Source organism: Pelophylax lessonae, assembly GCF_965119305.1.
Source record: "Pelophylax lessonae genome assembly, chromosome: 5".
Taxonomy (NCBI): Eukaryota; Metazoa; Chordata; class Amphibia; order Anura; family Ranidae; genus Pelophylax; species Pelophylax lessonae.
This window is the reverse complement of record NC_138772.1, coordinates 97,263,180-97,290,961: the sequence shown is the minus strand read 5'-3', so window position 1 is coordinate 97,290,961 and position 27,782 is coordinate 97,263,180. Positions and strand designations below refer to the sequence as shown.

Below are 27,782 nucleotides of genomic sequence, written 5' to 3'. Positions count from 1 at the left end.
TCCCCTTCCTGCCCAGGCAGTGAATGAGGCTTCACTGATGATAGGCGGGCACTGTTTGGCGAACAGTGTTTGTACTGTTTGGCGGGAACTGGTGGGCACCTGTTTGGAGGCACTGGTGGGCACTGTTGGGACTGCACCGATAATCGGTTCACTGATCATCGATACACTGATAATGGGTGCCGATGTCCTTTTAACACAAGCCAGTGATCGGCTCTTTTCTTCTCTCCTCACGCTGGCAGCATGAAGAAAGGAAAGCTGATAACCAGCTTGTGTTTACATCCGTGATCTGTTGTCATTGTCACAGCTGATCTCATGGTAAAGGAATGCTGTGATTTGCCATTTACCCAGATCCGTGAAAGACTCGGCAATCACAGAGCGCACCGCAATGGGGGGGGGTCACAGGCAGCACGATCACGGGAGGGTGTCCATTTTCGATGTACAGTCGAAAGACATCTACATCGCGGGTGTGAAGTGGTTAACAATCATGTGAAGCTTGTGACCTGAAAAGGAGGAGGGGCTTCTTTTTGGGCAACAAATGCGCATAGGTTATTGGTTAAGTGAATGGGCTGGTCCTATGCGACTAGCAAAATCGCATGCAAATCGCCCAACCAGAATTGTTGGCTAGAACGCTTGTTCCCGCTATGCGAAAGTGTGAATGTAGCCTAAAATCAGAAAAATCAGCACACCCAGTAGGATGTGTCCCTTGTGCTGATACCTTTTCTTTTCATTCCATCTCTGCCCTCTGCCACCATGATATTCCTTTGTAGTGGGGGTTAAGGTTGATTTAACCAAGGGTCTGTCACAGGCTCTCATCAAGAGAGCCGGACTGTGTCTGCCCTCTCTGCCAAGCTTCTCAAAATGTAAAGAGGCTCTATGAATGGAGGGGGCAGAACTATCAATCATCTGCCCACCCTCCATTCATAGATCCCGATTTATCTATAGAAGCTATAGTTTTGCTTCTACGGCTTCTGTTTTGAATTTTAGCTATAATTAGGTGTCAGGTCACCTGTGGGCAGGTGATAACTGCACCCTGTTGGAGGCAGGGGTGCAGCGCAAGGTAGTGAACCCGATAGCTGACTGCTGCGGATGGACAGGAACGTGAGCCCAAGATTCCCCAGAGCACGGAGTCTTAAGACTCAGCAGGTGTTCACCAGAGCCTCTAGTGGTGAGGATGGACTTGACTGCAGCTGGGCCTCGGGTCACGCTCCGTAGGGAGAGAGGGGAAGCAGCCACTCAGGACACAAGGGATAATGACGGGTAAGCCGAGGTCGGGGCAACAGACACAGGCGAGGGTAACCAAGTGACAGGCCGAAGGTCAGGGTAACATGCAAACAGGAATAGTCAGAGACAAGTCAGTCGTTACACAGAAAGGTAGATCAAGCACACGGCAGACAGGAAACGACTAACAAACACTGTTGAACAGTAAAGCAGACCTGCAGTGTGCTGGTTAATATAGACTTCCTGGAATGGCCTGGGGTGCATAACTATTCACCCACCTAAATTCAGTGCTTTGTAGAGCCACGTTTTGCATCAATCACAGCTCCAAGTCGCTTTGGAGAAGTGTCTATGAGCTTGCCACATCTTGCCACTGGGGTTTTTGCCCATTCATCCTTGCAAAACTGCTACAGCTCCTTCAAGTTGGATGGTTTGCGCTTGTGAACAGCAATCTTTAAGTCTGACCACAGATTTTCTATTGGATTGAGGTCTCGGCTTTTACTAGGCCATTCCAACACATTTACATGTTTCCCCTTAAACCACTCAAGTGTTGCTTTAGCAGTGTGTTTGGGGTCATTGTCCTGCTGAAAGGTGAACCTCCGTCCTAGCCTCAAATCACGCACGAGTGGTACAGGTTTTGCTCAAGAATATTCCTGTATTTAGCACCATCCATCTTTCCCTCAACTCTGACCAGTTCCCAGTCCCGGCTGCTGAAAAACATCCCCACAGCATGATGCTGCCACCACCATGTTTCACTGTGGGGATGATGTTCTTTGGGTGATGTGATGTGTTGGGTGTGCGCCAGACATAGGGTTTTCTTTGATGGCCGAAAAGTTCAATTTTAGTCTCATCAGACCAGAGCACCCTCCTCCATACATTATGGGAGTCTCCCACATGCCTTTTCGCAAACTCAAAACATGCCATTTTGTTTTTTGCTGAAAGTAATGGCTTTCGTCTGGCCACTCTGCCATAAAGGCCAACTCTATGGAGCGTACGGCTTATTGTCGCCCTATGTACAGATACTCCAGTCTCTGCTGTGGAACTCTGCAGCTCCTCCAGGGTTACCTTAGGTCTCTGTGCTGCCTCTCTGATTAATGCCCTCCTTGCCCGGTCCGTGAGTTTTGGTGGGCGGCCATCTCTTGGCAGGTTTGCTGTTGTGCCATGTTCTTTGCATTTGGTTATGATAGATTTGATGGGGCTCCTGGGGATCATCAAAGATTTGGATATTTTTTTTATAACCTAACCCTGACTTGTATTTCTCAACAACATTGTCCCTTACTTGTTTGGAGAGTTCCTTGGTCTTCATGGCAGTGTTTGGTTAGTGGTGCATCTTGCTTAGGTGTTGCAGCCTCTGGGGCCTTTCAAAAAAGGTGTGTATATGGAATGACAGATCATGTGACACTTAGATTGCACACAGGTGGACATCACTAATTATGTGACTTCTGAAGGTAATTGGTTGCACCAGAGCTTTTTATGGGCTTCATAACAAAGGAGGGAAAATACATACGCACAAGCCAATTTTCTGTTTTCGATTTCTAAAAAATAGTTTTATGTATGTATATTTTTCTGATTTCACTTCACCAACTTAGACTATTGTGTTCTGATCCATCACATAAAATTCAGTTAAAACATTGAACTTAAGGCTGTAATGTAACAAAATAGGTAAAAAGTCAAGGGGGTGAATACTTTTGCAGGGCACTGTAGCTTCCTGATTGCCACACGTGTAGCACAGATGCCAGATACAGATGTATCACGCGTTCGACTTCTTCAGTAGGGGTCGAGGAGTAAGAGTAGACCCCTACTGAAGAAGTCGAACGTGTGATACGAGTGACGCAACGCGTGTAGGGGCAGAGACTTCCAGTTAGATGGGAATCCACGGCCAGCTCGGAGTGATTCTGTATACAAGCGAAGACATGCTTATAAGCCCGCACAGCTGATGTGCCTATGCCGTGGGTTTATATTATTGTTTTGCCCTATGAATAAAACTTTTTAAGCAGAGAGCACTAGATCCCCCCCCCTTTTTTTTCAAGCTTATATGGGTATGATGATAGCCTAAATTTACAGGAGACCAAATTGGCAGTTATATGACCCGAAGGAATGGCTCTGGAAATTGTGGAGAGGCCCCTATTTATATCCCTTTAGGGGAATCTAAGCTTGAGACGAGAGGCCACCTTTGCGTGGTGGAGGGATCACGAGCACCTGAGCACCCTATCATATCTTTTGCACCATTGGAATGTGAAGAAGTTATTATGAACTTTTGATTGCTTATATGGACATTTTTGTCAATGTGCTATTACTAGTGATGTGTACTTAAAGCACAACTGATTGCACTTATCCAGCACTTATTGCACTTTATTGGTGTTTATCGCTAATATAAGATTTATTTATATCTAATTAATTATTATATAAGGGGAGAGTTTTTAGCACTTTATACATTATAAGCACCTTATTTTTGCTTATATTCTGCATGCACTTTTTTTGTATATTTGCACAAGATTTATTAATTTGGTATTCGTAGCGCTGTATCTTTTATTATATATAAACTCCAGAAATTGCAGACTGCAATTCACCTCCTGCTGTCCAACAAATGGTCATCCCTGCGGTCTTGCATGCGGGTGCTGAGCCTGATGGTATATACCTTCGAGGCGGTTCCGTTTGCACAATTCTATACGAGGTCAGATCTGGGGAATGAAGGAGTCCCTGATATGGGGGCTTCACTCTCCAGCTCTTCAGCTGGGAAAATCCTTCCTCCCCTCGTATTGGACAGTGGTCACCATGGATGCCAGCCTGGCTGGGGAGGCGTTCTCGGCAAGCATTCTGCTCAGGGGATCTGTACGCTGGAGTCTAGGCTAACGATGATTGTCTTGGAACTCCGAGTGATCAGACTGTGTCTGGATCATTGGATGGATTGTCAGGGATGCCCAGTACGCATTCAATCGGACAATGCCACGGCCGTGGCTTATGTCAATCACCAAGGGGGCATAAGAAGTGCCCTGGCGGCTCTGGAGGTAGCCGGCATTCTAAGGCAGAATGGTTTATTCCAGCCCTCTCCACTGTACATTTTCTCGGGGTGGAAAATTGTCAGGCGGATTACCTCAGTCAGCAGGCATTGGACAAAGGGGAGTGGTCCCTTCATCAGGAGGTGCTTCATTAGCTGTGTCTCCGGTGCGGCACCCCTGAGGTGGATCTGTTGAGCGTCTCGGCTCAACAGAAAGGTGCAGAGGTTTGTTGTTCAGTCAAGGGATCCACTGGCGGACGCCACAGGTGTGTGGGTTGCCCCGTGGGGTAAGTATCGTCTGATCTACGCCTTCCTCCCCCCCCCCTCTCAAGTTTCTGCCCAGACTCCTATGCAGGATCGAGACAGAAGGGATTGCTGTTATCTTAGTGGCTCCAGACTGGCCTCACCGGGTTTGGTATGCGGATCTAGTTGGGCTGGTCGCCAACGTTCCCTGTAAGCTTCCGCTTAGGGAGGATCTGCTGTCCCAAGGACCGATCTTCCATCTTGCTTTACAGTCGCTGGCTTTGATGGCTTGGCTGTTGAACGCCATGTGCTAAAGGATAGAGGTTTGTCTGAGTCTGTGATTCCTACCCTGTTAAAAGCTAGAAAATCTACTTATAGGAACATCTGCCATCGGACGTGGAAGATGTACATTGCATGGTGTGAGTCTCTTGGGGTTCATCCCCGCTCTTTCTCGGGGGCTCGAATCATAACCTTCAACGGGGGGTGAATCAAAAATTGGCCTTGAGTACCATGAAGGGCCAGGTATCGGTTTTGGCGGTCTTTTTCCAAGGACCTTTGGCCCCACACTCCCTGGTGCACACTTTTCTTCAGGGTGTTCAACATTTGGTTCCTCCAGGGCAGGCTCCGTTGCTGCCTTGGGATCTTAATTTGGTGCTTTCAGCTCTACAGAAGCCTCCCTTTGAAAATATTTGGGAGATTGCCCTTCTTACTCTGGCCTTTTTGGCGGCTATCACCTCTGCGTACAGGGTGTCGGAACTGGCGACTTTATCCTGTCGTTCACCTTATCTGCTGATAGACAGGGATAAGGTAGTGCTTCGCCCCTGTCCGTCATTCCTCCCTAAGGTGGTTTCTGACTTTCATTTGAATGAAGACATTGTGTTGCCTTCCCTGTGTCCCAGGCCTAAACATCCAAAGGAAATTGCCTTGCATTCCTTGGATGTAGTCCGGGCTATTAGGGTGTATCTGGCAGCTACGGAGTCTTTCAAGAAGTCAGACTCTTTCTGCTCACAGATGGAACTCGCAAAGGGTTGTCTGCTTCCTCTGCAACCATTTCCAGATGGCTCAGACAGATGGCGGTTCCAGGCCTATTCTATCAGGGGTCAGGTTTCTCCTTTCCTTGTCAAGACGCACTCTACTAAGGCACTTAGTGCCTCCTGGGCTTTCCATCATCACTTTTACAAAGTTTTATAAAGGGGATGTGTTGGCATCTGTGAATGCTTCCTTTGGCTGCAAGGTTTTGCAGGCTGCTGTTTAAGATGACCTGATCCTCTTTGAGGGTGTATTGTTTTTTCAGGTGAGCTCCAGTTGCTTTGGTTGAGCTGCTGTTACCTGGTTGGCTACTGTTTAGTCTTGGGAATTTTTTGCTATTTCTCACCCCTCATGTTTAACACTGCTTTGGGACATCCTAATGGTCTCGAATGACCGGAGCTGTATCCATCAATGAATGAAAGAGAAAATGGGATTTTTGACTTATCGTAAAATCGTTTTCTCTGATGTTTATTGGCGAACACCGCATCGGAGTTATAATTCTCCTGACACGGCTTGTAACAAAACTGAGTGACTATAGCAGGAAGAGGGAATATACCCCCTGGGGGGGGGGGGGGGGGGTGTAGCCAGAAGTTTTTTTTTCTGCCTAGTGTTCTGCTCCTGTAGGGGGCAGCATATAACCGGTGTCCGTGAACATCAGAGAAATGTTTTTTACGGTAATTAAAAAATCCAATTTTTTCCTATATTACACTTTGATAGGACTGTCCATTCCCTGTATTTACTAGGGCACACATCACAAATATATGAACTATATATGTATTGCAAAAAACAAGGTAGTGCCTACTTTTTCTCCCTTAATGTAATGTTATACTTCATTATATCTAAGATTGTGTCTCATTTTTAAATAATTTTGACAGCATTCTCAAACTTGCAGTGAGTAAAATTCTTATTTTCTACCTTTTTGTTTTTCCTTTTTCTAGGATTCCAAGCTGCCATCTTCCGTGCGCAATACGCTCATGGATCTTTTTGGACAAATAGAAAGGGAATTTGAGAACCTTTATATTGAGAACTTGGAATGTAAGTACTGCATGAGTGCGGCTGATGACAAGGTTGTAGAAATCAGACTCTTACCTGGTTTTAAATACAGAAATCTGTGTCATGAGAAGGTGTCTGATGTGCCTACCTACATTGTGTGCCACAGTTTAATAGTTTGGCACTTGAGCCATTGTAGCTGATGCAGTCATCCATGCTGAGCAAAACCCATTCAATGGTATATCTGTATGATATTATATATATAAATATATATATATATATAAATAATGTACTTACACGTGTACCGTTTAACTCATTAGAAGTTCAACTTTTAGAAAATAAAACAGCATAAATGCATATTTTGTGCATGTGAAAATAGTGTGTTTTTAAGTTTTTAATTTTTTTATGAGCCTGGAAAGTATTGCACCAGAAATCAGGAGATTGCTGGTGCCATGCAGGACTCCTGAAGACTTACAGTGTAAGTTTTCTAGTTTTACACTGACAGTGAAGAATCCATGAACTACCAGAGCTCTCAACAGCGTTCTGGTAGTTCATTGAGAACTATAATCCAACATCTGCAAGTTATGTCGGTATTGTTGATTCATTCACAGAACTCTGTGAATGAATGACGCAGCCATGTGGGCAGAGCCGCACTCTTTTATAAAAGTGACAGCTGGTACAGGGAATTTTCTCCCTGTACTGCTGTCACACAGAGGGCTGGGATCGTCCATTTGCTGCAGAAGCGGGAACATGCTACATTTCTTGATTGTTCAATGACATACGCAGTCTCTGTTCTTCATAACAGTAGGTTATACTGCCCCCTACAGGAGTAGGACACTAGGCAGAAAAAAGTTCTGGCTACACCTACGGGCAGTCCCAGGGGGTATACCCTCTCTCCCTGCTATAGGATGTCAGTTTTAATCTGCTCAGTCAGGATTGAGGACCTAGTTCCTTGCTGGGATCTCTGGTCCTGGCAAAAGTTTTTTTTTTTCCCTAGCTAGTTTTTCCCCGGGATTTTTTCCTGTGAGCGCCACCAGGCGACTGGACGATCTATCGGTGGGAGGGAGGGGTTTCACCTGTCTCTCCAGGGCCCCTTTTCCTGTCAATACCATCCAGGAGGCTGGGGGGTTCCCACGAGGGCCCCTAGAAGCTCCGTAGGCCACGCAGCAGTAGGCAATTTTAGCATACCTAAATAATTTACATCTTTATTCAGGGTTCGTACGGTCCTTGAAAACCTGGAAAAGTTTTGAAATTTGGAGAGGACACTTTCCAGGCCTGGAAAGGTCATGGAAAATTAGGATTCTACAAAGGTTTTGGAAAAGTCATGGAAATGTAACTGGGGAGGAGCGGGGAGCGGATGCTTAATTTAAGACTTTAGTGTAATTTTATTTTATTCAGTAATGTGTTTGTGCCACATACGATTTGTATTCCGGGTCCACGGTATGCCCGTGCGCACAGCAGCCGAGGAGATGAACGTGCACCAATCACTGGCAGCGGAGAGGGCCAGCCGCGGTTTGCCTGGATGTGACTGGCCAGCAGCAGCAAACCAATCACAGGCAGCGGAAGGGTCACTGGAGGGCGGGCCGGGCGCATGAACGTGATGATGACGCGGAAGGGGGCGGTAACCGTTTCGGTTACCGCACCCCTGCGTCATCACGTTCATGCGGCCGGCCCGCCCTCCAGTGACGCTTCCGCTGCCTGTGATTGGTTTGCTGCTGCTGGCCAGTCACATCCAGGCAAACCGCGGCCGGCCCTCCCCGCTGCCAGTGATTGGTGCACGTTCATCTCCTCGGCTGCTGCTGGCCAGTGACCGACAGTAGGGCAAACTGCGGACCCGGAAGGACACCTACTGTAACAGTCCTATACGGGAATGTTAAAAATAAATGTAAATAAATTATTAAGCATCCAATCCTGAGTCGCCTTTCTGTGAGAACTCTTTTCTGCCTGTTTGTGGGACTGTTGGGTTCGGCCTTAGTAGTAAGCACCGCATTTTGTCCAGCTGCACCTTCATGACTGCCTGAACAGCTTTATTTCGGCAAGCAGGAGCACCACTGTTCTTTCTCCAAGAGTAAGTGCCGCATTTGTGCACCATCAGATCTGTGCCATCCATACCAGTCTGCCTGCACCTCATGACTGTGGCTTGGGCCTAAAATATTACTGTGCTGCATTTTGTGCATCTGACTGTCTGTGCCATCCATACCAGTCCGCCTGCACCTCATGACTGTGGCCTGGGCCTAAAAGATTACTGTGCTGCATTTTGTGCATCTGACTGTCTGTGCCATCCATACCAGTCCGCCTGCACCTCATGACTGTGGCTTGGGCCTAAAAGATTACTGTGCTGCATTTTGTGCATCTGACTGTCTGTGCCATCCATACCAGTCCGCCTGCACCTCATGACTGTGGCTCGGGCCTAAAAAGATTAAGTGCTGCATTTTGTGCCATCCATACCAGTCCGTTCAGTGTTACAGCAATGCCAGGGAAATGCAGCTTTAAAAATGTATGGCTTCATGATGAAAAGTATGAGAGGTGGCTGGAGAAAGATCAGGACCCGGGACGTGCTAAATGTACAGTGTGTGTCGTAAAACGTTTGACATTTCGAACATGGGAGAGGCAGCGCTGTCTAGCCACGCTAAAGGTGCAAAGCACCAGTCTGCAGCTGCGTGCTCGACAGCTTCCAATCCGATCGCTGGCTTTTTCACCCGTGCGCCTAAAGTGACACCGGCTCACAGCTGCGGCAGCGGTGCTTCCACCTGACCTCATCTACTGTAAAACAAGGGGCCATTTTGAGTCACGCTGTATCCAGAAACGAAACTCTAACAGCAGAGGTACTGTGGGCTCTAAAGGTGGCTAATTCACATAGATTTTCTTCTTATTTAACACGTATACATAGACATTTCATGAAACATTTAGGTCATAAATATTTACGTGAAGTCATGGAAAAGTCATGGAATTTCATTGGTGAAAATGTGTATGAACCCTGTTTATTTTTAGGACTTATAAGACCTTTATTTGTTTTGCTGTTTTAATAAATTCTTTTCTTCTGTTTTGTTGTGTAGACTGACATATTGACAAAAAATCTTATGTATAATTATCACACAAGTTTTTATTATTTAATATTTGTTTTTATTACTACAATTGTAGTCTACAATTACATTATTAAACAGGGACACCCTGTCCTCTTCAAGCTGATATATATATTTATTTTATACAGTGCTCAGTGTAAATGAGTACATCCCAACAGATTTGTCAGAAAACCTTTACTTTCCTTTCAGAATCAACATTTTCTATGGGGCACTATATTACAAAATGCTCTTACAAACGCGGGTCATTGATTTCCACCAGTATTTTTTAATTTAACACACAAAAAAGTATTTTTCCTACCATGTTGCAAAAATGAATACCCCCCCCCCCCCCCAATGAAAGTCTTAGGCGCAAAGCTAAATGTTCGTCAACAAAATCCCAATTACAAGAATTTAACTTCATGTGAGTCTAATTATTGATTAAACACAGTGTCCAGCAGATAGTCGATTATAAAAGCTAATTACTTAACAAAGAAAACCCCTTCACTCTTCATGCTGTCAGCAATGGCGCCACATGGAAGAGAAATGTCACAAGGCCTGAGAAAGATAATTTCTTTACAAAAGAAAGGTGAAGGCTACAAGAAGATCATCAAAGCCTTACTTATCAGTCAGAATACTGTAGCAAAAGTGATACAAAAATTTAACAAAGATGAAACTGCAACCATCTCACAGAGACATCTAGGCCATCCACAGAAATTAACACCTCGACAGGGGCGTCTTCTGATGAGAAGGAAGAAGAAAATCACAATGAATTTGGGTGATTGTTTCCCGTGTACACTACAGAGGATGCATGCATGGGTGTCGCCCATGAAGGAAGCCTCACCTAAAGCCCATGCACAAAAAAGCCCACCTAGAATTTGCCAGGGCTTTTGCTGAAAAAGACGACTACTGGGACTCTCTACTCTGGAATGATGAGACCAAGATAAATGTTTGTAGAACTGATGGCTTCAAAACTGTATGGCGTCGCAAATGTGAGGAGTACAAAGAAAAGTGCATGAAGCCTACATTGAAACATGGTGCTGTTGGTGTCAGGGAGCTGAATTTCATTGATGGTATCATGAATTCACAGATGTACTACTCTATATTAAAAGCGAAGATGCTACCCTCACTCCGTGCCCTTGGTGTTGGCGCACTTTTCCAACATGATATTGATCCAAAACACACATCTAAGGTCACTGTTGCATTTCTGAAGAAGAACAGGGTGAAAGTGATTCAGTGACCAAGTATGTCTCCTTATCTGAACCCAATTGAGAACCTATGGGGAATTCTGAAGAGACAAGTTGAGTATCACTCTCCATCCAGCATCCAGGCTCTAAAAGAGGTCGTTCTTGAAGAATGGAAAAAGATAGATGTTGCAATATGTCGCCATCTTGTTCATTCTTGTCTAGAAAAATTTGTGCTGTCCTTACAAATCAGGGAAGTCATACAAAATACTGGATTTAGTAGTTTTTGTTGTGGGGTGTATTTATTTTTGCATCAACTATTTTACGTAAAGCTGAAGATTTTATAATCTAAGTTATATTCTTACCCTTGCTTTCGTGTAATGAGCTAAACAAACTCATAAAACTATAAAACTCAGTTTTGTCAAAATTTTGGAAAATGTTGTGTTATGTTCATTGAGATATTGATTAAAATTTTACCTATAAAAAGGGGTGTACTCATTTATGCTGAGCAGTGTGTATGTATGTAAATGTGTGTGTGTGTGTGTGTGTGTGTGTGTATATATATATGTATGTATATATATACACACACACACACACACACACACACACACACACATATATATATATATATATATATATATATATATATATATATATATATATATATATATTATGGTGTTATGGTGTATGTGTGTATGTATGTATGTATGTAACAGTTTCAACTCTTCCCCAAACTCTCTCATTCATGTCTTTATGGACCTTGCTTTGTCATGTCTGTGCAGTCATGTTGGAACAGAAAGGGGTCATCCCCAAACTGTTCCCACAAAGTTGGGAGAGTTAAATTGTCCAAAATGTCTTGGTATACTGACGTTCCCTTCGCTAGAACTGGTCCAAATCATTTAGTGGAGGGGGATTATGGTATGGGGTTGTTTTTCCAAGGGTTGGACTTGGCCCCCCTAGTTCCAGTGAAGGGAACTATTAAGGCATCAGCATACCAAGTAATTTTGGACAATTTCATGCTACCAACCTTGTGGGAACAGTTTGGGGTTGGCCCTTCCTGTTTCAACATGGTGGCAGGGTTGGAAGGTAGAGGCAAGAATGGGCACCACAGGGTGCCCGCTATGCAGTGGCAAATGAAACCGTAGTTGCCGCTTTAGGGTGATCTACCCTTGCCCACAACGTATAGCCAGGTACATGTGTATATCACTACAGAGAGTACAGTTAAAAAAAACAACAGATGGTGGTACAGTCTGGCGCATGTTGCAAAATCTTTTTTGTGCTAAAACAGGCTACATGGAGGCAGCAAGAGGTTTCTAATGCATTTAGTACTAAACAGCATTTCAAAGATTACAACTAGTAAGCAGTATTCAGCGTAAAGCATGTTTTTTTTACATCACAATGAATAAATGACACTAGCTTGTAAGAGCTTTTAGCTTATTCATTTTACATCTGTGTCGGTATCGGTTACCACCTGATGCTCTTGTTATAGACACTTGCCATTGATAGTTACCAACCTCCCGTAATGTTATTTTACTGACAGAACATGGACAATTTACTGACAGAACACATTTTGTACTGACAACCTGAAAAAATGACAAAACTTCTATTAGAAACTAAAACAATTGATATTTAAACAGTATACGTACAATCTGTAAACACTGACAATGCCCATAACAAGTAATTGGCTTTGTTTAGAAAGACAACACAGCATGAAAAATTATCAGCGACACTGGGATTAAGTAGAAAAACAATTTCTGTTATGCATGTCAAAAGAGAGCAATGGGCCTGACCAGATTGTATCTAATAGTGAGAGTGGCCTAAAAGGATGATTAAACAGAACTTCTCCCTAACCACCTACCTCTAAATGAAAATAGTAGCTGCTTGGGTGAATACACCTTGTCATGGCGTTGATGCTTATCTTCATAGTGTGGCAATTTTAACTCAACATGTCAAGTTTCACAGGTAGCATCCGTCATCTGTCAAATTTGCCCATTGAGCTTAATTGGACTGTGCAGCAGCCACAAGCCAAATGCTTGGCTTGCAGTTGTGACGCAGTATTTCAATGCTAAATTTCTATTTGGCTGAAAAAAAAACACATTCAGGAGGCAGCAGCATCACCTCCTGCACTAACAGTGGGAGGGTCTTACAGGGGCATTAAATACCAGGAGAGTGTGTTAAGGGTGCAGGGTCCGGGCGCGCTGCGCACAGAGTGCAGGGTCCGGGCGCGCGCTGCGCACAGAGTGCACGGTTCAGGAGTGTGCCCCCTTTTTCCCCAAATCGCCCCCCTCCCAGAACATTGCTTTACTCCCATCCCTAAATCTCCCTCCTTGACAGACAGTACATGATAGAGAATTGCGGCTGTGAAAGAGCAGGATAGGTTATTAAGGAGGAGAGTCTAGTATAGCTGCAAGGCACAGTGGGCCATGGGCACAGGCTTCAGGAGCTGTTGATGCCAGACAAGCACCAGGTTCCAAATACCTATCTTTGCAGAGAGTCGGCAGATGGAGCACTGTTGAGATCACTCCACAGCCGGAACTAGAGGAGCAGGATCAGCAAATGCGGCTGCCTGCTCCTTCCACCGCTCCGGCCTGCATGTATTTTAAAATAATCCTAACTGGCTCCAAACTCTGCCCAGATCAATGGCTGCTGGTGCTGCATCAAACTGTCAAGGGGTCCTTTCTTAAACTTGCTGTGCCAACTCTAACCTGTCTGAAAAAAAGAACCAATATTTACGAACATAAAATTTCTCTAACAGACCTCTATGATTTTTACAAACAGTTTGTACATTTTCTGACGGTTGGCGGCAACCCTGATAAGAGTGTAGGGGCTAGCTTTCCTAATCTCAAAGTAGTGTGGATGGTGATTGGTTAACTCTTCTTTTACATTGCAGATAAAACCTTTTGATGTTTTATTTCAAAATAATTTTACTACATCAAGGCAAAGTTGTTTTAATGTTTTGTGGTTATTGTCCAAGGACAAAGATTAAACACACGGATAGCAATTCTAATGAAGCAGGAATGTGTGTGAAGCCTAAGAACGGTTTCTTTAATTAAGGTTTTTGTAATACAAAGGAATCTAAGAGGCTGCCTGAATAACAGTTCAAATACATCTTTCATGTCTGATTATGTTTTATTAAGGATGGACAGAACAGATAGCATAGAAATTACAAAATGACAGGCATATTTTATTAAATTGCTCCGTGTCTGTCCTACATTGCCCCGATCCAGGTGTGTGCTATGCTGTCCCCACTCTGTGTCTGTCCTAAACTGCCCCGATCCATGTGTGTGCTATGCCGCCCCCACTCCGTGTCTGTCCTAAACTGCCCCGATCCATGTGTGTGCTATGCCGCCCCCACTCCGTGTCTGTCCTACACTGCCCCGATCCATGTGTGTGCTATGCCGCCCCCACTCCGTGTCTGTCCTATATTGTCTCCTATCCATGTGGGTGCTATGCTGCCCCCACTCTGTGTCTGTCCTTTATTGTCTCCTATCCATGTGTGTGCTATGCTTCCCCCACTCTGTGTCTGTCTTACACTGCCCCGATCCATGTGTGTGCTATGCCGCCCCCACTCTGTGTCTGTCCTACACTGCCCCGATCCAGGTTTGCGCTATGCTGTCCCCACTCCGTGTCTGTCCTACACTGCCCCGATCCAGGTGTGTGCTATGCCGCCCCCACTCCGTGTCTGTCCTACACTGCCCGATCCAGGTGTGTGCTATGCCGCCCCCACTCCGTGTCTGTCCTACACTGCCCCGATCCATGTGTGTGCTATGCCTCCCCCCACTCAGTGTCTGTCCTACACTGCCCCGATCCATGTGTGTGCTATGCCGCCCCCACTCAGTGTCTGTCCTACACTGCCCCGATCCATGTGTGTGCTATGCTGTCCCCACTCTGTGTCTGTCCTACACTGCCCCGATCCATGTGTGTGCTATGCCGCCCCCACTCCGTGTCTGTCCTATATTGTCTCCTATCCATGTGGGTGCTATGCTGCCCCCACTCTGTGTCTGTCCTATATTGTCTCCTATCCATGTGTGTGCTATGCTTCCCCCACTCTGTGTCTGTCCTACACTGCCCCGATCCATGTGTGTGCTATGCCGCCCCCACTCTGTGTCTGTCCTACACTGCCCCGATCCAGGTTTGCGCTATGCTGTCCCCACTCCGTGTCTGTCCTACACTGCCCCGATCCAGGTGTGTGCTATGCCGCCCCCACTCCGTGTCTGTCCTACACTGCCCGATCCAGGTGTGTGCTATGCCGCCCCCACTCCGTGTCTGTCCTACACTGCCCCGATCCATGTGTGTGCTATGCCTCCCCCCACTCAGTGTCTGTCCTACACTGCCCCGATCCATGTGTGTGCTATGCCGCCCCCACTCAGTGTCTGTCCTACACTGCCCCGATCCATGTGTGTGCTATGCCGCCCCCACTCAGTGTCTGTCCTACACTGCTTCTCACTGTGTCTCCTGCTTTGCCCTCACTCTGTGTCTATTCTACATGGCTGCTGCTCCATGGGTCTGCCACTTTTCCCCCACTTGGTGTCTGTCCTACATTACCTCTTCTTCATGTGTCTGCTATATTTCCCCAACTCCTTGTCCATCCTTCACTGGCCCTGCTCCATGTGCCTGCAGCATTGTCCCCACTGTGTCTATTCTACACAGCCACCGCTCCATGTATCTGCTGCATTTTTTGTCTTCCTAACACTTCTATACAATATAATTATATATATATTTAATTATATTCTATAATAATAATACTATGCGTTGGGAGTATTGCACCAATGATTACATAGATTTAAGGTCAGGTTTGCTGTATGTTGGGCTGCATGAAACAAAATAAAAACCTCAAGCTCTGTAGGTGTAGGTACTGGTGTACCCTTTCATTTTGTAGAACTCCTCCAGCCAGATCCCACCATCTGGCTCAAAGCTTACAGCAGTACAGTGCTGACATCACAAGCGCTCTTTGGGGTTCACAGTACAGCAATTGTACATGAGCCCTTGCTATGAGTATTCCAATACAAACATGGTGGCTCTAACACTAGAAAAGCAGCCAATCGTAAATATGTGCATTCAACTGCTTATAAATATGACATTTTACTTACATGCTGACAGTGAAGGATTTTAAACATTTCTCCTGAATGCTAATTCCTGCTTTTGTTATATTGAAGTGCGACGTGAAATAGACACATTGAATGAACGCCTGGCAGTAGAAGGACAGACGATCGATGGAGCTGAATTAAATAAAGGTCAAATGAAAACAAAAGGTAACTGGCTATTCAACAAAATCTTGCTATCAAGCCTAAAACTGCAGTGTCAGTGTGGAGATGTTCTATTGTACATTTTGGTGCTGTCTAGCTATAAAAGTGTGTGCACAAAGAATGTCTGAGACTGGATCTCTACTCAGAGGTTCTACTGGTTTATATGTATCTGTGTATGGAGGCTGAGCAATTGGAATAGGGCTAGTATGAGCCCTTTAGGCTTGGGTCACACCTCTGCGTGTGGCTGCGGGTGCTGGAATCGCCTCTGTTCCCCCACCTGCAGCCAAATTGTGCAGCTTTTAGGAGGCGCGTGGGGCTGAATTGCACTCCACGGCATCTCAACATGCAGTGCATTTTCGTATGTGGGACCTGCAGGGAAATTGATTGGTTGATCTCTCTGCGGCCGCGTTTTTGAAAAGGTGTATGCACCCTTTTTTTTTTCGGAAACGCAAGCACAGCAGCCCATTCTTTTGATGCAAATGCTGCCCGCAAAACGCATAGGTGTGAACCTAGTGTTAAAGCTGAACTCCGTGGGGATATAAAAACATAATTTTATTATATTTGTGTTTTTCCTTTTAAAAAGTAATACGTTTTTTGTAATTGTTTTCTTCGGGGGGTTGCCTCTAAAGCCGGCCATAGATGGATCGAAATTTGGCCGGTTCAGCAAGGACCTGCCGAGTTTCAATACATCTTTGTGAGGCTGGTTATACAAAAGTCGATCTCTTGATCAACTTCTGTAGAACCAGCTTCTAAATTACCTGTGTTGTGCTAAAACAGTGAGTGACTAAATAAATCTTTGGTTGGCGCTTTCGTTTTGGGAGACTTTGGATGGACACTATTTTGTTGGGTTTTTTTTTTTTTTAAATCAAGAACAATTTTATTGAGATGCCAACAACAATACATTTATAACAGATGCATACATTTCTAATGTTACAAAAATACTATTCATTATACAAACTCAAAAACATATAGCTCCTATCGCCTCTGCAGTTCCTCCCAGATAACATTATAAATGCCATTATTGGCGCAGCAATCTATCCAGTACCAAGTCCGGAGGGGCCAGGCCCGGAGTAGCCAACCATCTACCCCACACCTTCTCAAATTTGTAAGGGGAGTCCCTATGTTGATATATAAGTTTTTCAATGCGTAATGTATTACCCAACTGTTCAAGCCACATCTCATGCGTGGGAGGTTCAGATGCAGTTCAGTTTACTAACAAAAGTCTACGTGCCTGAAACAAGGCTCTCGCTGCCGCCTCCCCAAGACATCTGTCCTGGGTGACCTTATCAAGCATGCCCAGCAAGCATTGTCTAGGATCCAAAGGGACCACTACACCTAGAGCAGTGTTTACTGTGGTCACAGCCTTGGACCAATATCGGTGCAATTTGGGGCATCTCCACAACAAATGGATAAGGGTACCCGTCTCCCCCCTGCATTTACAACATAATGCATCTGGCCTTACGCCTATCAGATGTAATTTAAGCAGAGTATAGTGAACTCTGAGGAGGATATATAGTTGGGAGACTCTCTGAGAAGCATTCAATGAGCAAGTCATGACAGCCTCCAATGCCCCCTCCCATTGTTCCCTGGATATTTCTCCCACATCTCTCGCCCCTTTTTCACAGGCATTAGTAGGAAATTTTTTTTTTTAATTGCAATATTTGCAGTTTATGTATATTTGATTATATACAGTATCTCACAAGAGTGAGTACACCCCTCAACATTTTTGTAAATTTTATTATATCTTTTCATGTGACAACACTGAATAAATGACACTTTGCTACAATGTAAAGTAGTGAGTGTACAGCTTCAATAACAGTGTAAATTTGCTTTCCCCTCAAAATAACTCAACACACAGCCATTAATGTCTAAACAGCTGGCAGCAAAAGTGAGTACACCCCAAATTGGGCCCAAAGTGTCAATATTTAGTGTGGCCACCATTTATTTTCTAGCACTGCCTTAACCCTCTTGGGCATGGAGTTTACCAGAGCTTCACAGGTTGCCACTGTCCTCTTCCACTCGTCCATGGCGACATCACCGAGCTGGTGGATGTTAGAGACCTTGCACTCCTCCACCTTCCTTTTCCTTTACCCTCCGCTTCTTTAGCAAGGCAGTGGTCCTGTTGAAGGTGTGTTTGGGGTCATTAATATGTTGGAATACTGCCCTGCAGCCCAGTCTCCGAAGGGGGGGGGGCATTCTCTGCTTTAGTATGTCACAGTACATGTTGGTATTCATGGTTCCCTCAATGAATTGTAGCTCCCCTGTGTCGGCAGCACTCCTACAGCCCCAGACCATGACATTCTCAACACCATGCTTGACTGTAGGCAAGACACACTTGTCTTTGCACTTCTCACCTGGTTGCCGCAACACACGCTTGACACCATCTGTACCAAATAAGTTTATCTTGGTCTCTCAGACCACAAGACATGGTTCTAGTAATGCATGTCCTTAGTCTGCTTGTCTTCAGCAAACTGTTTGCGGGCTTCCTTGTGCATTATCTTTTAGAAGAGACTTCTTTCTGGGACGACAACCCCCCCACCCCTTCAACCTCTGCAGCAATGCTGGCAGTACTCATACATCTATTTCCCAAAGACACCTCTGGATAGGACGCTGAGCACGTGCACTCAATCCCTTTGGTCGACCATACCGAGGCTTGTTTTGAGTGGAACCTGTCCTGTTAAACCGCTGTATGGTCTTGGCCACCGTGCTGCAGCTCAGTTTCAGGGTCTTGGCAATCTTCTTATAGCCTAGGCCATCTTTATATAGAGCAACATTTCTTTTTTTCAGATCCTCAGAGAGTTCTTTGCCTTAAGGTGCCATTTGGAGCTTCGAGTGATCAGTATGAGAGAGTGAGAGCGATAACACCAAATTTAACACACCTGCTGCCCATTCTCACCTGAGACCTCGAGTCACATGACACCGGGATGGGAAAATGGCTAATTGGGTCCAATTTGGACATTTTCAATTATGGGTGTACTTATTTTTGCTGCCAGCGGTTTAGACATTAATGGCTGTGTGTTGAGTTATTTTGAGGGGGCAGCAAATTTACACTGTTATACAAGCTGTACACTCACTGCTTTACATTGTAGCAAAGTGTAATTTCTTCAGTGTTGTCACATGAAAAGATATAATAAAATATTTTCAAAAATGTGAGATACTGTATATGATTGATTTAGTCACTGATTGTTTTAGTGCAACACAGGTAATTTATATTTTGATATGGGAAGGAATTGCTTCTTCTTGTGTTTGCAGCATTTTATTATTTTGTGCACTATTTTGTGCGGTTTCCATTTTTTTTTTTTTTTTTTTTTGTAGAACCAGCTTGTTGGAAAATGTTTTGATCAGTTCCTCCGGCTCTAGCTGGTGGTGCTTGTAAGTGTATTCTGACATAGTGGAACTCTCCTTGCTGTCACAATACTATAGCGAAAATAAATGTGTTGTTGGGGAATTGATTTGTTTTCTGTCGTTTAATCTGTGGGCTGAACGGTAGAAAATTAATGTGGCCAGTGCCCTGAGTGTGTTTTTTTTTCTATTGGATATCTTAGGTTTTGGGTCTCTTTTTTTTTTTCCAGGTTTGGGAGTTGGTTGTTTTTAGTAGGTTATGATTAATCAGCTTCCCGCTGACTCATTGTTTCCTTCTGCGTAGAGCTATTCCCCTCTGGTGTTGTCCTTCTCCATTCTCATCTGAAGAATCAGGTTGTTCACCTTTCTCCTTCTTTAGTCGTGTTGACAGGTTGCCCTATGTGTTAGGGGGTTCCATGTCATCCATTCAGAATTGACCATTGATCCTTTAGATGGCTTCTGGGCTATAAGCAGCCCCTGACCTCCTAGTGTGGCTTCTAGTTATTTTTGTTGGGTTTCCCATCGCTCAGTTGGGGCTGCCTTTGGATGTCCTGACTGTATCTGAATTCCTGTGTCCCACAATGGATGAGAGAGAAAATATTTTTAGACAGAATGACCATACAGGGTTTGGTGAAAAGGGGCCAAAGGAAAAAAAAGGCCGCAACTCTAATCTGTGTGCAACACAATAAAGCCTTCTTAAAACAGAAGGTATTAACATGTCTCATTTTATCACATATCCCAAAAATAAGAGGTTTATTCCTCATTTCCAGACAGTGCATGAAGTCATGAAAATCATTCCTTTATGCTCCAAATGGCCAAATACAATTTCAGAACTGCTGATGCATAGTGCATATATTGCCCAATATTAAAGTTTTTTTTTTTAAATAACAAATATGTCATACTTACCTGCTCTGTGCAGTGGTTTGGCACAGAGCAGCCCTGATCCCCCTCTTCTCGGGTCCCCCGCTGGCGTTCCTGGCTTCTCCCAAGCCGACTCACTCCTGAGCTTCTACTTTGTTTCCATTCACACAGGAAGCATGGCTCTGCCTCGCCCCCACTCTCACCTCATTGGCTCACTAGCTGTGATTGACAGTAGTGGGAGCAGTAGCTCCCGCTGCTGCCTCAGCCAATGAGGAGGAAGGGATGCTGCTTTCATGCACATCTCTGGATCGAAATTAGGCTCAGGTACATATTGGGGGGGGGGGCTGGGAGGGCTATTGCACACAGAAGAATTTTTACCCTCCTGAACAGATTGGATGGAGGTGAAAAAAAGTTTGGCTTTTTGCTCATCAGTGTAGTGTATGGAGCAGTGTTAATTTCATCGACAAAATTAACACTACTTTAGTTGTCTAAAGTACGACTAAAACAATTCTGATGACTAAAACTAAAATGGCATTTTAGTCCAAAGTCTATGACTAAAACTAAATTAAAATTTGACGTAAAAATTAAGGCTAGTATGGAAACCACTGCTTATATAGAGTAAGGCTTGTAAGTAGTTTAAAATAAATATCTCAATTATATTAGGCTATATACAGTATCTCACACTTTTGTTGCCAGCGGTTTAGACATGAATGGCTGTGTGTTGAGTTATTTTGAGGGGACAGCAAATTTACACTGTTATACAAGCTGTACACTCACTACTTTACATTGTAGCAAATAATAAAAAAAAATAATAAAATATTTTGAAAAAAAATGAGGGTTGCACTCACTTTTGTGAGATTAGTATATTATTACCTAACTAATTAACTAATATCTGTATATTGGTTTTGAATGTGCATTTGGTTGTTTGTAATGATTTGAATGGCTCAGCCCACTGTCCTGAACCTGAGGAACCATCTTGTAATTTTGGGGATATGTGGTGGAATGAGACGTAAATACTCATCCAACCTCTTCTTCTTGTAGTCATGTTTGTGGCATTCAGTCTTGCAATGCCTTGTGGGACTTGTAGGACCGAGGTTTATCTAGCCCGGTGTAACGTGAGAATTACCTACCCCGTGAGAAAAACCTACCCTCGTCACTTCCGGCCAGGAACAGCTGAGCAGCGCAGCAGTACGCATGCTCCCAGCCCCAGATACCAATAGACAAGCTGAGGACCTGACTAGTGCGCATGCGCACTAGTAGGAAATTATCACGGAGTCCGTGAAAAAAACCTACCCACGCCACGCTTACATTAAAACAGCTGTGCTACAATATAAGTCATCTCCGCTCCTGTCCCTGTCACTCCCCTGATCTTGGCTAGTAAATATAAAAGCGGGTCTCGGCTCCATGATTTATGTTCTCATACAGCCGCCACCGCTTTAATATTTACTAGCCGAGATGAGGGAAGTGACAGGGATAGGAGTGGAGATCACTCGTATTGCAGCACAGCTCTTTTAATGTAAACGCCGCATTACATACAGTGCCGTGCAACCGGAAGTGACGAGGGTAGGTTTTTCTCACGGAACACCGGCCTTAAGGCTTTGCTCTGCTATCTGTAATCTGAAACATGCAGGCACAATGGTGAAAGTATTCCCTCAGCCGCACCTTGGAAATGGTTGTTAGGCGATGACTTTCTCCTTTTTCAAGAGACCAAAAAACTCTGTGTGAAATATCTCATTCTTACATAGCATTCTTTGTTTTTATATTCTGCTAAATTGTCTTCAGTTGTGTTTATTCCAAGTGCTGGCACAGCACATAGCGGATTCAGTAGAGGCAGTAGACAAAGATGCACATCTAGCCCTGAAAAGTTACTTTGAGAACAATGTCTATCCTGAGGCTTTACAGCTGAAGAATTCATATTTTAGCATCTTGTGGAAATTCTTTGATCCTATCTATTATTCATGTTTAAAGTCTTTTTTTTTTTTTTAATGTTTCCAGCTAGCCACAGTACCAGCCAATTGTCACAAAAGCTGAAGACCACTTACAAAGCATCTACTAGCAAGGTAAACCTCATCTTTCATAGCTTTTGTTTTTGTTTGATGTAAAGAAAGCATTTCACTTTATTAAAAAAAATGTACCTTTTCCAATCACAGTTTACCTGCTTGTGCACACAATATCATCAGTGGGTTTCCAATTAAAGTAGGCTGATCACCTATGCTCATTAAATCTTCCTTTTCCAATCACAGTTTACCTGCTTGTGCACACAATATCATCAGTGGGTTTCCAATTAAAGTAGGCTGATCACCTATGCTCATTAAGGGCTCTTTGACACGGCCGCTCCGCTTGTCCGCAAATCATCCTATTTTTTTTGCGGGTGATATACGGACATAATGTAAGTCAATGGCATTGCGGATGTCAGCGGAATACCATCCGCTGACATCCGATTTTTTTCCTTTCAGTTCTGTTCCGTTTTTTGGAACGGAACAGAACCCTATTTTTTCATCCGTTCAAAAAACGGAAAGGAAGGAAAATCGGATGTCAGCGGTGTCATCAGCTGACATCCGCAATGCCATAGACTTACATAATGTCCGCATATCATCCGCAAACGGATGGGATGATATGCGGGCATACGGAGCGGATGACACAAATGTCGTCTGCTCCGTGAAAAAAAAAAAAAGTCCCGCAGCGGAGCTTTCACACGGAGCGGCCGTGTGAAAGAAGCCTAAATCTTAAATCTTCCTTTTCCAATCACAGTTTACCTGCTTGTGCACACAATATCATCAGTGGGTTTCCAATTAAAGTAGGCTGATCACCTATGCTCATTAAATCTTAAGGCTCCTTTCACACAGTCCGTTTTTCTCAGCGGGGGATCGATCAGCTATCCATGGCCTCTCTAAAGACGTGCCTTCCTTTTTCTCTGACGTGTAATTAAAGTTTACCTGTCTCCTATGTGGACAGTCATTTGTCAACTACACTGATGTGTCATACAATTTAGTTTGTAGGAACTGTTTTCATGACTGTGGCAGAAGATAGGTTAGGCTTTTTACATGAATTAAAATGCAGTGTGTAGTAAAGGTGGCCATATGCAAACTGAAAAAAGTGGTTGATGTAAAAACTTTGTCACATTTAGGACCTTTTGAGGTGTCTTAATCAGCACTTCTAGTACTTTTTCTGTGAATAGATCATCCTCCTATCAAAAATTATTTGACAAGAAACTAGTCATTGATGTTGTCATCCCTGGGGCCCTCTTTTGGGAAATTCCCCTTAACAGTGTATTTTACAGCTTCCAAAATGGTGCAAAGTTTCAGGCATAGCAAACCTTTTCTCAAATACCCCAAGGACTTATGACTGGGCAAGCTGTTACTTTTTAATTGCTAAAAGGAAAAACATTCATTTTTTGACCGAGTCGGGAGTAAAATTCAACAGATCCTGGTGCCATACGAGTCCTGCAGGGATTTGCATATGTCTCCCTGTCCATTGATCTTGGCTAGATGTCTGCCTCTTCATCGGCAGCTTTGAGCCATTGCAGCAAATCCTAATTATCCCTTCATTTATTTGTCTTTAGCTGCTTGAAATCTGGTTCTATAGTAGTAGTTTAATTACATTTAACTGGATTTATTAAATATGATATACTACCATGGTCCAGATAAAATGTAAACCTTCATAAACATGTTGGTTCTATGGGTCTCTGCAGTCTGGACCACTTTTTTGAAAAGTCCTGTTTGATGCCACAGTCATAATTTTAGTTCTTACAGTGAACCTGTAACTACAGTACATGAACTCCAGCCGGTAAAAGAAGATGCTACATGCGTGCCTTTCTGGTGGCCCTTGAGTTGAAACCCGTTGCTGATTGTCGCTTGCAGGAGATATCCAACAGTTCCAGAAGTGTTAAATGCAAAGCTCCCCACTCCACCCAGTGATTTCTCTCTCTGGCTCTTACATCCTGAAGTTATGTATAAGCCACGGGAGAAACCACTACCCACAAATCAGTGTTTTGCCACACCTGAAAGTGTTGGATGTCCGCAGCAACTGGGGATCAGCAACATGGCAGTTTTAACACAGAGGCTGCCAGAAAGGTAATTATATAGCATCTTGTTTTACAAGCTTGGGGTTATTTTACTTTTGATTCTATTGACAGGGTCTCTAAGAAATTCATAGGAATCAGGGCCTGATTTATAAGGGGAACAAGGGGAAATTGCCTCAGGCCCCTGTGACAGAAAGGTCCCCACCTCTATACAAAAATTATATAAAACAGTATAAAAAGATGAATAATAAAATATAAAATGTATAATAAAACATACTTTTTTTAAATTAAATGTGTTTTGGGAAGTAATATTTTTCCGGCCATCATCTGTAAATCTCTGGACTGGTATATTACATTGTTTTTCAAAAATTAATTTTGGTGGCTCAAGAAAATCACACGCGACTGCATGTGTGTGTGTGAGCATGTGTGACCTCAGAATAATATTGTGTCATGCATTTAAAAAATGTGTCATTGAGAATGTTACCTAACTCTGTGTATAAGAGGACCCCCTAAACCTGAATTCCCCGGGGCCCCCCAAGGTTTAAATCTGGCTCTGGGTTAAAAGGTAGCTCTAAATTAAGTTAATTTTCTGCAAATACAATGAGATTTAGGAAAATTTGATTAAAAGACTGATATCTGAATCTGAACCCTGTAGAAATCAATTCCACCTTTCACCTTTTTTTTTCACACGCCCATAAAAAGATACCTTTACAACCATCTTTTATTTACAGATCTGAATGCAGCTGCAGTGTTTTTAATTCACACAGGTGCGCAAGCATGCAATGCATTCAGATCCGTAATACAGAATCCAAAAATGTGTGTCTGAGGACGTGTGTATACACATATGCCATTAAAGAAAAGACAATTTTTACGCATTCTATGTACTGACCATTTCCTAATCAGTACATTTTTATTATAGTGTTATGACCTTGAGAATAAATGCCATATAGTGAAAATTAAAGAAAAACAAGCTTTTACCTAAATAAATGTTATGGGCAAAGCCTCCATTTTCATTTCTTCAATGTCACAGTTAACCCAATTTATCTCACTTTGAAATTTAGTTGTGTCTTAGGGGACTGAGACTGCAATAAAATCAACCATTTGTTTATTTGTCTTTCACTTAACTTATAAGCTTAATAAAGATTGTTAAAGAAGGATTTAAGGAAAAACAGAATTTCCCCTAATTGCTTGTGAATTCTCTATGTAGTGTAATGGTGAAGACACATCCTCTTAGAGCTCCTGAGACCATTCGCTCCTATTCTAGATCTCTTAAGCAGCATTGCTTAAGAGTGAATCAGTTATTGTATGGGGATTGTAATAATAAAATTGTAGGTAATAATTGTATTTTATGATAGACACCCATATACTGGATTACTGTTGCCTGCAGTCTGTTTCTTACAGAAAAGTGAAGGTGAAGTAGAATTTTGTATACGTAAAACACTGAGAGCTGTATTTAAATGATTTATATTACAAATGTATTGGGCATTGAATTGCATTTAAATGATCAGACCTTATTCTGTATAGCATGGTTACATATATTATGAAAGGATTCTGCTTTTGCTTGTAAAGGGAGCTTTATGGGGTTGGGGCTCATCACTTTTAAGAATTTTTTTTTTTTTTATTACAAGGAATTATATGTGTGTGTGTGTGTGTGTGTATGTATATATATATACACACACACACACACACACACACACACACACACACACACACACACTGCTCAAAAAAATTAAAAGAACACTTTTTAGTTAGAGTATAGCATCAAGTCAATTCAACTCCTAGGTATTGATCTGCTCAGTTAGGTAGCAGAGCGGGTTGTTAATCAGTTTCAGCTGCTTTGATGTTAAAAAAAAAAAATCAACAACAGGTACACTAGATGGGCAACAATGAGACAACCTCCAAAACCGGAATGGTTTTTCAGGTGGAGGCCACTGACTTTTTTTTTTTTTTTTTTTCCTACACCTAGTTTTGCATTTGGCTAGGGTCCGTGTCACTACTGGTAGCATGAAGCGATACCTGGACCCTATAGGGTAGTGATGCCGAACCTTGGCACCCCAAATGTTTTGGAACTACATTTGCCATGATGCTCATGCACTCTGAAGTGTAGTTGAGCATCATGGGAAATGTAGTTGTAGCACAAAAAAGGAAAGCTGAAAAGGATTAAAAGAGGTGCATGGAAGCCAGCCAGCCCCCAGTCTGATGTACTCACCCTCCAGTTTGCCACTAACCAAGTAGACCTGTCTCATGATATAAATAAAGAACAGGAGTTTAGTTGACACGCATTTGCAAACACATGTGTAAGCTGTAGGGCCACTACACGGCACCCTGTTTTACCTGCAGTCCTAACACTTTTAATTTGAGTGTCTCCACAATGGGAGCACATGGCTGCTAATGGATGGATAGGAGGCAGGTGGGAGGGAGCAGCCCAACCCACCCCCATCCATGACTGGTCTAGTATCTCAAAACTCTAATAGCGATGTTATTGCGATGGTACAAACTGAAAACGACCAGCTGAGAAGCATACACCTCCAACCCCTTGGCGGATGCAGTGTAAAACACAGATTGGGACTTTTCTATGAGGCCTTGGCCTGTAAAGCACAGTGCCTCCATCTCTAATTTCATAAAATATTTTATATATATGTTTTCAGCAATATCAGTCATCGTCATCCCCTTGGATACATAGCTACAAGATGTGCAAATAGATTGTATTTTTATCTGCATGGCATAACTCAATTCTGTTTCTTGTTCAAAACATACCTTCCTTTTAAGATAAATTCTTGGGGGTCTCTGCTTTAACGGTCAAATATGAAAATGCTTAATATTTGTTCTCTTGGTCCTGCTGTAGCGCTTACATTATTTCTCAGACAAGGCACATCGATCTCGCATCTCCAGAGGGCTGAGCTGGGAAATATGGGGTGGAGACTCCTGGGTAACTTCTGTGTGCCAGTGTGCATGTGTGGGTGTGGACCTGAATGAGCATTATCGGAGTAATTCGTTTTTTTTACCCGGTCCTTTAAATGTTGCTAAATTCCTGCTTGATAGAACCTAATTCCAACTAAATTACTCAGTACCTGGGTTAATTGAGATTGCTTTTCTAGAGGTATCATATCTATCAACTGAACCTTTCTACCAGCAATTCGGCCAGTTCTATCACTGTGGCCAGTGTGCATTATGTTCATCTCAATTTGGGGGAAGGTAATTTACATGTTGAGAAGTAACCTATAACAGCATACTACCTTTTGGTGCTCTATCAATGGGATATTTTGAGCTAGTCACAAAGGATTTCACAACTTGTTCAGTTGTGTATTAACAACCAGCTTTTTCTCAGTTGCCTAGGATTGAGGAGCACTGGTAACCATTGAAAAGCTTATTATTAGTCTTTTCTTTTTGCCAACTGTTAGCTGTCCTATGGTGAAAATTAGCAGTGGATGTCAACCGCAGCTGCCTTCCAGATATGACCTGGGAGTACACCTTTGGATATAAATCCTTACAAAAACACTTTCCCTTTAAATTAATGTTAATCATTTTTTCAATGTTCTGCTAAAGTAAGCACAGTTGAGTAGATCTTGGGGATGTGTTTTAAATTACGCTCCT

General features: G+C 43.4%; 1 protein-coding gene across 1 annotated transcript in view; it reads left to right on the top strand.

Annotated features, from left to right (window-relative positions):
- WDR37 (WD repeat domain 37) overlaps positions 1-27,782 on the top strand; it is a 312,422-nt gene that overhangs the window by 172,956 nt on the left and 111,684 nt on the right. The window contains exons 4-6 of the mRNA XM_082258129.1: positions 6,424-6,520; positions 15,875-15,970; positions 22,163-22,227. Coding sequence (XP_082114255.1) covers positions 6,424-6,520; positions 15,875-15,970; positions 22,163-22,227 — 258 coding nt within the window. The remainder of the gene's footprint in view (positions 1-6,423; positions 6,521-15,874; positions 15,971-22,162; positions 22,228-27,782) is intronic.